Genomic DNA, 14,423 nt, shown 5'->3' with positions numbered 1-14,423 from the left:
TATTCAAGTGCTTTAATGTGGGAAAGAATAAAATGTAGCATCCCATTGGTTGACAATCATATAAACATTCACCGCGCTATACATGCAGTTCGCTGACAATTCTGGAATTTCGGTCAAATACATGCTTATTTCACTGCTTATAAAACATACAATATGCTTCGCGTGATTGTTCATATCTAGCCTATAAATACACTACTTTAGCGACAAGACAAAGGGATGTAGTTGTTGTGAGAACAGTATTGACAGCAGGAATGGTCGTTCCCTCCACCATAACTCCGGTATCAAAATTATTTTCCGAATTTCTCATTAGTAAATACGACTTGAGAGGCCGTTCACGTCCAATTTCCGATTAGGAAACTCGTATTTACGATAATTCCGATAGCACGTGAAGGCAGCATTGTATTCACACCAGGAAAGTCCGCTAGTTCACTTGCTTTGGTCCGGTGTCCTGACATTTTATCCTACCCGTCAGATTTTCCTACCAGGGCTTAATGCGCATGCGCAAATCAATATTGCGTCTTTTTTCTCATGCTGAACAACAATATTTAATGTATCTGCATTACTGTATGGGTAGGTTTTGGATTGGGGTAGGTGTAGACATTAATAAAACACAATCTAATAGGTAGAAACAAATATTTATTGTTGGTTTCCGGTAGCTGTATCCCTTCTAGCCACAACCGCGAATATAACACATAATTACTGTATTTGCATTACTGTAAGGGTAGGTTTAGACATTAATAAATCATAATTTGACAGGTAGCATTTTTCGTTGTCGAATTGTACTACCCACTGTTTTAATGGGAGGTAGCAAAATCTGACAGTGTAGCACAAATCGACAGAACACCGGACCAAATGTAGGTTTTTTTTTTTTTTGGTTTGGTCCCTTTTTGCAAGTGAACCAGAAACTGTAAACAAAACCAAACCTGTGCTTAAGGTCATCCATTCCTTGGTTTATCCATTCAACCGTACCAGAGTTCGTTTGGTCCACACAAGAGTGCGACTGCTTCCATTCACACCTGCCCAAAAGATCCGCACCAAGGGGGGAAATGAACTTGTTTGATTCAATCGAACCAAACAAGACAAGTGTGAATACACCCTTAATATTTCGCTTTATCATAGCATATAGACTGTGGAGCATAATATGAAGTGATACTCTTTCAAATATATGCTAATGTCATCCAATTCTCAAGTTGTCTGCGATATTACCAAAGTAATGCAGTTTTTCTTCTGCTTTCATATGGACTGGATGTCCACACTAGTAGAGCTCAGTCTTACAGTCTTGTAGATATGAAACCAAGTGTCTAAACTGCCAAATATGGCATCGTCCCACAAACTCATTAAACTTTCTTCATGCCTCTTTTCTCTGGTTGAAGCTAATACAGAATAAAAAAAAACTTAAAACATACAGTTTTGAATAACTTACATTTATTTCACCTTAACATGGATGTTTACAGTTGGCAATGTGTTTGATCAAAAACACTGATTTTATGAGTATCATGGCATTTAAAGTACCTCATTTATTTAATAATGACATAACTTGCATGTGGTATGTAACTACGTATAAGACAAAGATATAAAGTCTAAAGCAGGCTTAAAAACATGTATCTAGAGAAACTACCCAGAGGATGAAGCGGTAATTCCACCATCAAATTATTCCTCTGCTAAAATCTGAATATCTAAAAACTGTTCAGTTTAACTAATCTTAAAGATTGACACTCAATGTTAAGTAATCTATTTGGCATACTAAAATGTATAAATGTATTTTACAAACTGCAAAAAGTACAAAAAGTTATTGATATGCGAGATCATCATCATCACAACTTCAGAAAAGTTGCTCTATTCGCACAATTTCTCATTTACCCATTAGAATCACTCAAGCTGCCTCATTTTTTGCCGACCCTTCCACATATCATCATCATCTCAGATACAGTATAAATCATGTGTTATTCAGCATCCACAACCATGATGTGAACGAACAGTCCAGCGGAGGAAAGGTGGTCTCCATTCTTATTGAGTAGTGGCACGTGGTGATATCCTGTGGTATAACAAACAAACTATTGAATCTCTGCTTATGTGGTTATAGTAATATTTACCATGCAAAAGAAAGCAATGGCAATTTACAAAAAACAAAGAGATGAGCATGTATTTAAACACACTAACCATTCTTTAGGCTGTTAAAGGGAAGTGTGTACTGGCCAATAAATTCATTGTTCGAACCGGAGTCGTAGTCCTCAATCAAAAAGCGCACAAGGGCTAGATCTGGCACACGCACATCAAACTGGAAGTTCTCATTCCACATGGGGTTGAAGCCTTGAGAAACAATAGAGAACGATTAGCCAACATCTTGATCCTGAGGAGAGTCCTGACTGAGCACATTTAGAGAGTTATTGTACCGTTATTCTCAATGTACAGCGTTTCCATCGCAGCAGTATCGGCCGGCACACCATAGATCTGCACTTTCACAATGGGATCAACAATGGAGGACTTCCTTTTGCTCACTTTGGGTAACTGTTGGGCTGTGATCACCTATTAGACAAACAGAAACAGAGCACATGTAACATGCAGCATTGTAACTGGAAAATAAAAAGTCTAATATTCAAAAAAAAAAAAGATATGCAGCTACAGATCCGTTACCATCACATGAAGAGTCTTATTCTTTAACCACGGTCCATCGGGAAGAGTCATTGAGTCAAATTTAGTGTCTCGGTCTCGTAGGTAAGAAGGCTTGAGGTTGTAACCACTCTGTCCGTTCTGGAGGAAGAGCCCCTGGTTCAGATCCATCTCTGGGCAGGGCGTCTGGAAGTTAAGGGCCACTGGGAGATAGAAAAGGGAGATCAAATGGATCGTTTCAATCAGGTTCGAAGAAACCTTTTAAGTTTAGCACTGTGACATTAACATCAACTTCCACTCTAACTAGATTTGAATATACACGTCTTGGTGTCAGTTGTATGGTGGATAGAAAATTCACATCTTCTTTACCTATCTGACAGCCTGCGTTCCACAGAGGCACTGGGTTATAGTTTGAGGAGTCCGTCCTCAGTCCTGCTGGGTAAATCCGGCTGAGTTTGTCTATATTGTGACGGATATAATCGTTCACTGTGACAGAAAAATACAATTATTAGCTAAGGAATGTGTTTGGATAGTTGACAAATAGACATACAGGCAGAAAAGATTTTGAAAGGCAGATGATTTTAGGTCAAAATGTACACTAATGTTCAAAAGATTGGTGTGATTTATATATAAATATAATAATATGTACATATACACACCCACACACACCAAGGCTGCATTTTCTGCAAAATACAGTATTAAAAAAAAAAAAAAAAAAAAAAGGTAATATTGCAAAATATTATTAAAAATTAAAATATACATTTTCTGTTTTTATACATTTTATTCCTGAAATGTCAAGGCTTAATTTTTAGCAGCCATTACTGCTGTTCATTACTGTCAGTACAGTGTCAAATGATCCTTCAAAAAAAAAATTTAATATGCTAATTTGGTGCTTAAGAAACATTTCTTATCAACCATGTCAAAAAGCAGCTTAATAATTTTGTGGAAACTTTTGATAAATAGAAAGTTCAAAAGAACAGCTTTTTTTAAATAGTAGTCTTTTGTAATATTATAAAGGTCTTTCCTGTCAGTTTTGATCAATTTAATTAATCTTTGCTGAATAAAAATAAAAATATTAATTTAAAAACTAATCTTAAAATAAAAATAATCTTAGTGACTTCAAACACTTGAACTGTAGTGTACATTGTTTTAGATGCTGTAACTTCTGTGTAAATTACTATAAATAAAATTTGTATAGATTTCAATTTTTCTTTTAGATTTTAATAGATAATTATACGTTCATGAATAAAATCGGTCTCTCTTTTTGCTGTCCAGTAAAGTGATGAATATATGAACGGCTCTTTTCCTTGTTAGTCACCTGCTCGTTTCCATATTCAAAGCTGTGTCAAAGGTCTCCCTCATGCAGAACCATCATTCATGACGTTATGCACGTTTCTGACTGTGTATTTTGCAGCGTAATAAATCTGTGCAGCTGGACAGAGTCCAAGTCTGCGTCTCATGTGTTTAATAGCCTGTGTTGTGTCTGAGCGGCATTAGTCGTGACATCACACCTGATTCCTCCGCCAGTTTCACAGCTTTTCCCTCTTTGAAGGAGGCCATCTCATAAAAGGACTGCTTGTCCCGGGAATCCTCAAACCCACGGAAGTGGACACTCTTGCAATAGATCACGATATCAGACAGCTCCTTCGCCAACTTCAGCGACTTTGTTTTCTGTTTTGAATGTGTGTAATTATAAAAAAGAAAAAAAAAGAAAAATTGAACATCAAAAGAAATCGACTTTTTTTCTTTCCATGGTCACATATGAACATAAGAAAGAGAGCACAGAAATCAGCTTACACTAGACTTCTTTTCCTGGTCTTCTTCATCACCTTCATCATCTTCTTCCTCCGTTACACTTTCTTCCTCTGCTGTTTTGGACTCTTCTGCAAACATGTCCTCAAGTTTGTCTAGTCTTTTCCCTTTGACTATGAACCGGCCTTTGAGCTCCTAGATAATAAAAGACACAGCCATATGTGTAAACGTGTATTTAACAACTAGTGTCACCAAAAAGGAACTGCAAATATCATTTTAATAGCAACTTACAGTTGTCTATGAAAAAATGATTCTCTGAAAAATTCTCAGATGCCAGCTTAATAGTGCAGAACACTATCAAATTTTGGTATTTCTACATGGAGAAAATACACAGCATATTTACCGCATATTGATTTTGACATTTGGTACGGTGTTTCTAACAGAAGTTTTTGGAAGCTTTAGCTGTAACTGATACCCTGGAGAACAGCAGCGTTTGTATTGTTGACTGTGACAGTGACAGTGACAGTGACTGGGACAGGCCACACCTTGACTGAGGGGAATGGAAAACAACATTATGTAAGCTATGATAATCATCCGCTCCCCAGCAGGCAAAGCACCAGTCTCCATAGTAACTCAAAGCAGAGTCTTTCAAAGCAGGTCACCACAAAACCACGATGGACCAATGTGGTCGCATAACTCTGCATTTGCCATTTCCTCATTTCGCAGTATGCGAGCATAATTGATGTGCTGAAGGTGTCAGTCTAGTGTTTCTGAGTTGACATTTGTAATTTTGTGAATGGTTGAAACAAAGAGAGTTTGAAATGCAGCGACGATTTCAAATAGAGAGCAGCTGTATAAATTCCACACATTCCACAGAATTCCATCCTGAAAGCATCTCCTGTTCAGACAAGCTGGAAAACTCTCTTGGGTCTCGCGTCTAAAGCCACAGCTACTGGATTAAATCAGCTGCTTTGCTCTTTAAACACATTTCAACAGATTTTAAGTAAATATTCAATTTGTATAAATGCATATAATAATCCTGTGCACATTTACTCCAAACAGACATGCTTTACTTTGGTTCATTACTCTGCTCACTAGAACCCTTTCTAAATTGGTCAAACAAGGCATTCTGTGGTCAAATATTTGTGAATTCCATCCACTAAATAGTAGGAACGTGACATTTTGGTACCATATCGGTTATCTATCTGTATGAAGAAATATTGGATCTTCAGTTCCAGGTATCGTTGGTTGGTCGGTTGTATTAAAGGGATTATAGTTCACCAAAAAATGAAAATTCTATCATTAATTACCCTCATATCACTCACAACCCATAAGATTGGCATCCGAGAGCTTTCTGACCCTGCACAGACAGCAACATATACACACACACACATACACATACATATATATATATATATAAAAAAATAAAATAAAAAAAACTCTTTAAATGCACTAAAATTGTAAAAGTTTTTCTGGGATCATAAATAAATCCTTAAAAGTTTTCCAGGTATCGTTATCAGCAACAAAAAACGAACTTTGGCATATTGCATCGGCCAGAATGTTAATATCATTGAATCCCAACTAAATATTTTGATCACCTTTCCTGGCGACCAATTTCCAACACTGTGTCTCTTTCCATTCCACCATTGTCTCTTTCTAAAGTGAAAAAGTGAAAGTGACGTGACATGTGGCCAAGTATGGTGACCCATACTCAGAATTTGTGCTCTGCATTTATTCCATCCAAAGTGCACACAGACAGCAGTGAACACACACACCGTGAACACACACCTGGAGCAGTGGGCAGCCAATGCTGCGGCACCCGGGGAGCAGTTGGGGGTTTGGTGCCTTGCTCAAGGGCACCTCAGTTGTGGTATTGAGGGTGGAGAAAGCGCTGGACATTCACTCCCCCCACCTACAATCCCTGCCAGACCTGAGACTCGAACTCACAACCTTTGGATTACGAGTCCAACTCTCTAACCATTAGGCGTGTGTATTTACCAGGACTGCATAAAACCAGTCTGTCATCATTATTACAAAACTTCTCGGTCCAGTTTATTTTGTATTTTATAATGACCAGATTAACATACGGTATCCCTTACATAGTCTTGCAGCTGAATATGCCTGTATAACATGGCTTAGCGGATTACTGAACATTAACATTTTGCAATCACTAACCTCTGGGGAAGGGAGGCATGTCGGCATCTGATCTCCGAGGGGTTTGGTGACCAGAGCACTACCCAGGATGGAGATCAAGTGCTGAGCCATGATCTTCTGCTGCTCCACACTGCAGTGGTTCTCCAAAGATAGGATCACAGGATACTCAGACGTCTGGTAAAAGGAAAAAAAACACACTGTTGACAGTCAGGCACACGTGGAAAGCACACCAGAAGGACAAGCTCTACAAGTCCCAAAACAAACATTATCCGTCACTATATTATCTTGGTGAAATGACAGCTGTTTGCATTCATTGTTATCATTTTTTTTTTTTACCTTAAAGGCATATTCTTGAATGGCTTTGATCACATCTTTGAAGAGGACCTTTGAGGTGAGAGTGTATCCATGGTAAATGACCGGCTCTCCATCTGATCCATCCCAGCAGTCCAACTCCACACAGCGGCAGCCCTTCAGAAGTGCTCTATGGAGGGACAATGCAACTTGGTACTCCAAAAATAAGCCACGTTTTAAGAAAGGTAAATTAATTGAGATACTTTCATTATGAAGCTAGTATCTAATCATTTAATAATGCATTTCATCTTTAAACTATTTCATTAAAAATGCAAACAAATGTTGAATGATTGACATGATTACTTTATATATGCCTCAGTGCTGCTGGGTCCTTTGAGCTGGTCCTCCAGCAGGTATGTGTTGTGAGAGGAGGAGATGAAGTAATGGTTGAGAGGCTGGTTCATGTCCTGGTAAACACCTTTATGAGCCGGGTTAAAGATCAGCCCCTCCAGCTGGTGCAAGTACATGAGGAAGCCATCCTTTGTCATTTGCTGTTTGGCTTTGGCTACAACAAGTGAAAAACACAGACATGCAATTACAAAAACATTGTAGTTACACTTGCATTTTTTATCCCCGAGACTGAAACTAAATACATTTACTCACACTATCTCTCAAAAATTTGTGATTGGCAAGATTTTTTGTATCTTAAAATGTAATTTATTCCTTCTGTGGCAAAATCATTACTCCAATTTTCAGTGTCACATGATCCTTTAGAAATCATTCTAATATACTGACTTGCTGCTCAAAAAACATTTATTTTTGAATATAAACTTAATTGCTTAATATTTTTGTGAAAACCATTCATTTATTCTTTAAAGAATATAATGTTCAAAAGAACAACATTTATTTGAAATAAAAATATTTTGTAACATTTACTTGTCTTTACTTTCATTTCTGATATGAAATTCATCAATTGAATGCATTCTTGCTGAACAAGTCATTTCTTAAAAAAAAAAAAAAAAAAAAAACTGAACCCAAACTTTTGAATGGTAGTGTATAGCAGATGTTTTATCCACAGCAACTTACAAACAAGAGTAACTCAAGCAGGAGGCATTACCATTTTCATCAAGTTCATATTTCTCAATAAGCTGAAGGGCATCATTCTGAGACACGTCTTCTCTCTGTTCATTCAACAGGAAGTTGACCAGGTCAGCGGCGCTCATGAGACCATCTGTCTTTGCATACTCTCCATAGATGACATCAATCTCCTCTCTTTGTGTCAGGATTTCATAGAAATGCTCAATCTCCTTGCCCTCCAGGAATCCGCACTTTGATTTGTCACATTTCTGAAAGAGGAAACGGGTGTTTCTAGTCAAGTCTTGTGTGGGGAACACTTTAAGGTTCAATTTGTTGTTAACATGAACTTCTACTTCTAAAGCATTTAATAATCTTAGCTAATGTTAATTTCAACATTTACTAATATATTATTAAAATCAAAAGTGTCTCTTAATAATATTTAATGGACCCGAGCTAACACAAACTAACAACGAACATTTGTGTTTTTATTAACTAAACACTAACAATGTTCAATAAATACTGTATAAAATGTATTGCTTATTGTTAGTTAATGCATGAGATGTAGCACTGTGGAAACAACATTATAGACAAAACATTACCTGAAAGAGCATTTCAGCGTAGTCTTCATCCACCTCAATGTTGATGTCTTGTAGAAAGCTCTTCATCTCTTTCTGACTGATCTTGTTATCAAAGTTTGTATCTGCTTTACGCAAACAGCTGTAGATCCAGCTGGAGCTCTGATGTAAGGACAATTAATAAGAGATTTGAAAGAACAACGCTTGAATTGCATCTCAACGTCACAGGTGTTTGAAAAGGATACTGCTCTGTTTTCTTCTGAGGAGTGAGGTTCTTTATGTTTGAGATGACCTTCTCCAAACCGCCGACCCACTTCTTGGCTTCCTCCTCAGAGCTGGCGATCAGGTCCAGGCCCTTCTGTCGGCCCTTAAACAGGATGGAGAACGCTCGACCCTCCACTGAATCCTCTGTGTATTTCCTCAAACCCTCCGTATGCCGACCTGTTCGTACCTCGTCAATGTCCTCAACAGAGACTGGGTGGGAGACAGATACAGAAAAATAATGCATAGCAATGTGGGTCCCACTGAACCCAGAACCAGATCATCTATGGCTTTCCCAACATTATCAAAAATAACACTGCAGTTTAAGATCTGTACTGAGAATGAAATGGTGAGGTAATATTTTGGATGATTCATGTCCAAAATTTGTGATTACCTGATGTCAGTTTTTTAAAATCAGTAACTCGACTTTATTTTCCAGTAAAAATATCTAAGTATGCTTACAGTGATTTATGGTTAAAACCATTGAAAACGATGTTTATAATAAAGATATTTCCTTTTAGCAGTTTTTCCTAGTTTCTATTAGGGACTGCTGTTAAACGCTGTATCATCACGGTAATATGCATATGGAAATTCTATGCAGAAAAGGTCATGCATCAGAAAAAAGCATTGGAAGCTTGATTTTGGACATTTGCATACTTTGAGGGAAAATATACATACGTTTTAAGCATAGCCCCAGGCTTGTATTTTACAGCACTGGTCATAAAATGACAATATAACTTTAATGTGCTGTAGTAAAACACACAGCTAGTACACAAATAGCTAATTTGGAGAAACATTTTTTTCATCAATGGCCCTTTTGATTAATTACATCTTAAAAGCAAGAGATCACCATGACATTATTATGATGTAAAGATATAATGATATAATCATACATAATTCAGACGTTTGGAGTTAAGAGATTTAATAATGTTTTTTAAAATCTCTTATGCTGACCAAGGCTGCATTTATTTGATCAAAAATACAGTAAAAACTGTAATATTGTTAATTTTATTACAATTTAAAATGACTATTTTGATATATTTTAAAACGTAATTTATTCCTGTGAATTTTCAGCATCATTACTCCAGTCTTCAGTGTCAAGTGATCCTTCACAAATCATTTAATATGCTGATTTGATGCTATAGAAACTTTTATAATTACTATTAATGTTGAACACAATTGTGCCACTAAATATCGTTGAGACCATGATATATTTCAGGACTCTTTGATGAACAGAGGGCCAAAAGAACAGCATTTATCTGAGACAGGAATATTTTGTAGCATTATAAATATCTTTACTACCCCATTTGATCAATTAAATGCATCCCTGCTGAATAAAAGTATGAATTTTTATCAATAATCAATAATTCAATAAATCACAAGCAATGTCAATGTCTATATCAGTATTTTTGAACCACACCCAGTAAACATCGGCCTCAGTCCAACTGATTTTGTTGGCACAAACATGACAATAGTATTCATTATAGATAAAATAACTTTAATATTAAATAAAGTAAGATAATTTCACTGTCACAGACATTAATGTTATACTGCATGTACATATTATATGCAACTTCATTTAGGTTTTATGTATTCATTTGACCCAGTTTATGCTTAAAAATGTGGATTTGAGGAAAGAAGCGCTGTAGTAACTTCTGTGACAGTCATTCATCAACATTCATACTGACAAACAAAACACAATATAGGTCAGTGCAGGACACGAGCACATGAGCAAAGAAAGGGTTGACTGACACACCCCTGCGCACATCCTTTTTGGGACTCACATGTCTGTTTGGACTTCAAGGTCTTTTTGGATTCATGCCACATGGTCTTGCAGTCCTCCTGTAGTTTGTAGTAGCGTGTCTTTTTCCATGATCCCGAACGGACTTTCACAAGATCTCCGCCATTCATCAGGAACTGCAGCTCCCCGTCACCCTCCAAACCTGTGGGGAGGACAAGAGCAAGACTGCTCATGTGATCATTCTTTCAAAGCTCATTCTGAAAGACAGATTTGTGGATCATTTCCCTCAACATCCTTTTTATGAAGGCGGAACAAACAAAAAGGATTGTATTGTCGCTCTGTGGTCCAATTGAGGAAGGAACCCATTCATGAGTCCAGCTGCTGAGGAAGAAAATGTGGCTTATAAACTTTTATGTAAAACACAAAAGACTCTCCATAAAAAGAGGTGAACACACACTGCAGACACCTGACACCAACCAGGACCTGTAACATTAGCTCAAACTGCCATAGCACAAATTAATTATTTACAAAGGCGTGGAGTGTATTTATGAGTAATTTAAACACAACCATGAATCAATTAGGTGTGATGTGTTCTTGCTCTATTTACGACAATAGCAAAAGCTCCCTACACTGCTTTCTAGATACAATCAAGACAATTTCCTCGATGTGCTTGTCAATGAACTATACACATCTTTAAATAACCAACTGAATGCCACTGTAAAGGCAAGTATGAAACGTCAAGTACTCAGATTACACATAAAATTATTGTTTTATTCATTGTCCTACCGAGACGTTTCATGTTGTTTCTCGAGGTTGTTTTCATCTGCGCTCGGTATAAGGACTCTTGAGATTTGGTCCGCGCTGGTTGTCTTCGTACACACTGCATATCGTGAATATTCCGTAACAAAAATCAAAACTTCTTCTGAATAAGGCAGCCACAAACATATCCCAACGACCTGCTGTGTTGTGCTCACTCACTTGTCCCCGGATTCGGGGCGTGTACTAATCCAAAGTTCATCCCTAGAATAAGACTGTAGTGACACCTGATCTCATATTCGTTGGTGAATTCAAACAACACTTTAAGGATGTTTGTTTAAAGATAGATTTAATAAAGTATAGTTATTAAAAGTATACTTCAGGCTACAGTCCAAAGCGTCAAGCGCGAATACATGCCAAACAGCCGGTGTTACCAAAACCTGTTGGGCTTTCTTTTTTTTTCTCGAGTGTCTTTCTGTGCAGAATCCATGGCGCCATCTAGTGGCTGTATTTGCCAGCAGCCACACTTGAGATCTCATCCCATTATCTCCGGTGGATTTCTGTTAACCCTTAAAATGCTGTTCTATTATGATGGTAGTAATATTGACCGTTTCAGAATTCGGCCTTTTTCATTTCAGAAAAGATGTTAATGCCTCACTTGGTGGCATTTGGCATAGTCTATTAAGCGAACTGAGAAATATTATCTAACATGCGCTTTAATAAGAGGTAGACATGTGAAAAGCAGAATGTTTTTGCTCTGCAATGTCAATATAAATATTGTTTATATTTTTTAGATGTTTAAATTTATAAGGCCAAGCTAATTATATATTTGTTAAATAAAAATATTTAATACATCTTTTATAAATTGAAAGCTGAAATAAAACACAAACCTTAGATGAGAATACCTTGGCATCTAAAGTTTAAAATGAAATACTAAAATGACAAAGTGCAATAAACTAAAGTTAAATTTAAAAAAAGAATAAAATAAAAAACCTAAACTAAGATGAAAACTGGAAATAATAAAAACTCATTCAAAATATGAATAAAAACAGCTGTATAAAACTGATAAAGGCCACATTGATGTTTACATAATTTTTAAATTTCTTTCCACATTTCTGTAACTAATTTTCATTGTAAACATTTGTTTATTGCACAACAGCTTCTATATAGCCGCTTTTAAACAAAGTTATGCCCTAACTGTCTTTTGTTGACATTGCATTATGTTTGTTTTGGATTCAGATATGCATCTATGTACATGACAGCGTTCTGTTAAAGAATGCAAACACTTGCAGTGGTTCTATGGAGTTTTTGCCCCGGTAATATTAAGACAATTTGTAGTGAGTCTATCTGCCCCTACAAACCCACAGGCTGCTTCCTGCTGCCATTTCAGTGCGAGAGCGGACAGTTAGATCCTATTCATATCCGTCTGGATGACAGAGATACTGGAGATTCAGGAGGTGTGTACACAACAAGCACGCAGTCATTTAGATGCCTTAGGCTTTTTAAGAACCCAAACGGAGGTTACGTTTACTGTAACACCTTATCACCTTCTGGGAAAAACCCTGCACAAACTGGATATATAAAAAAAAGTGTTTTTCTTTTTAAGAATATTTGTGTCACTTTAAAAAAAAAAAACTGTGATCTGTTGAAAAACACCGTAAAGTGAGCTGAGCCTTGGTTTAAAGAAGTGAGTAAACCCATAATTTGACAGACATTTCAGGCAGAGGAACTAAAGTAATGAAAGGGATGTTATGTGAGACAGTCAACGGAATGTTGCTCCAGGCTACTGACACCTCTCCTGTGCCTCATCCTCAATAGAAAATCTAGAAGGTTATTATATTGCTACAAAATTCGAGCACTGTAAGAGATGGACAAATACACCCAACACATGACAATACAAAGTTACTAAGGGTGTGGCAGCCATATTGTGTCCTCTAACTCAATTTACACTGTACACCACCCATTCATGCGTTTATCATACGACATACACAGAAATAGCTGTCTGAGAAAGAAAAAAAAAAGGAAAAAAAAAAGTGATTTTCAATACTTTTTTGAAAAGTATTTTCAAAATTAGTGCGCAAGTTCAATATCTAATATAAAACATTAAATAAAACTTGGTTCATCTTCAGTTTGTTTCCCCCTCTCCGTTGTTTGCAAGATCGACCTTTAAATGAATATTTCATAAATTAGGAATCGTGTTTGGTAATAGTTAACATTCAGTTGCGCGTGGCTGAAACTCAAGAGCGCGTGCAGGTTTAGTGAACAGGTCTGGTGAACATTCACTGCTCTCAAACTGAACTTCAGAAGTTTGTTCGACTGACTTTTATGACATTTCGGAATCATTTTAATTCAGTTGCAACAAAGTTCCGTTTTAGTTTTCATTCAACACCTACCTTGTTTCTCAGCAATGCCGTTGGAATCCATTTCTCGTAAATACAGTAGACTGTTATATCCTCCTCGTTCACAATCTGTCCAGTGTTCTCGACTCCAGAAGTTCACACGCAAAAATAAACAACATAAAACTTCGCAAAGTCTCGCTGGCGCAAAACAGACGCAACTGAGAGCTGCACTATTCCTCCAGCCTTCTCTTCACAGGTACAGATTACCTGCCTGTGGCTGCTGTCGTCTCGGCAAAAGATATCTCATGATGAGCCACTCCCACTGAGCGCTTCAGCATCTTAGAACGGCATGCTGTGCTTTCAGTTGCCTGTAGGGGTCATGATAAATTATACTCAAACAGTAGTAAAGCAAATCCAGACTGAGATTGAATGTTTGGTTTGTTTTATTCTGGAGAAGCAGTTCTTTAACGTCCACTACGTGCTGCACCTGTAATTAGAGCTGTAGACACTTACACTAGTCATGTCTGAGAGCAAATATGCACTATTATTGTAGTGAATCTGTCAGGCGGCACTAATAATTTACAGGCTGGAAAGCAGTGAGCCAGTCATGTGAGTAACAATTTTTTCACCTTTTTATTTTTCGGAGTCATATAACCGATAAGTAGGCAGTTGTTTAAAGGGATAAAGCTACATTACTGAGTGTGGTTACTTTGGATTCAAATATAGCCTACTATATTTGAAATTTTGACTTTTTAAAGCTATGCATCTAAAAATGTTTCCATTGCATGAAAATAATGATAATGCACATGCAAAACAATATATATATATATATATATATATATATATATATATATATATATATATATA

General features: G+C 36.9%; 1 protein-coding gene across 2 annotated transcripts; it reads right to left on the bottom strand.

Annotated features, from left to right (window-relative positions):
• Positions 1 to 1,417: 1,417 nt before the first annotated feature.
• Positions 1,418 to 13,886, bottom strand: plcd1b (phospholipase C, delta 1b). Of its 2 annotated transcripts, none has more exons than XM_058762424.1 (15): positions 11,248 to 11,658; positions 10,505 to 10,663; positions 8,705 to 8,933; positions 8,484 to 8,613; positions 7,925 to 8,153; positions 7,171 to 7,372; positions 6,853 to 6,997; positions 6,538 to 6,690; positions 4,408 to 4,557; positions 4,122 to 4,281; positions 2,980 to 3,096; positions 2,635 to 2,813; positions 2,394 to 2,526; positions 2,161 to 2,310; positions 1,418 to 2,035 (listed from the first exon to the last, which is right to left on the bottom strand). In XM_058762424.1, the coding sequence occupies exons 1-15, from the start codon at positions 11,345 to 11,347 to the stop codon at positions 1,944 to 1,946; spliced, it is 2,328 nt and encodes a 775-aa protein (XP_058618407.1). In that variant the 5' UTR covers positions 11,348 to 11,658; the 3' UTR covers positions 1,418 to 1,943. The 2 variants fall into 2 exon arrangements, with proteins under 2 accessions (XP_058618407.1, XP_058618416.1); XM_058762433.1 differs by lacking the exon at positions 11,248 to 11,658 and adding an exon at positions 13,611 to 13,886 and having other exon boundaries at positions 1,419 to 2,035.
• Between the last annotated feature and the right edge of the window lie 537 nt (positions 13,887 to 14,423).

Source organism: Onychostoma macrolepis, chromosome 02, assembly GCF_012432095.1.
Source record: "Onychostoma macrolepis isolate SWU-2019 chromosome 02, ASM1243209v1, whole genome shotgun sequence".
Lineage (NCBI taxonomy): Eukaryota > Metazoa > Chordata > Actinopteri > Cypriniformes > Cyprinidae > Onychostoma > Onychostoma macrolepis.
The sequence above is the reverse complement of the archived record's forward strand: the minus strand, read 5'-3'. Positions and strand labels throughout refer to the sequence as shown.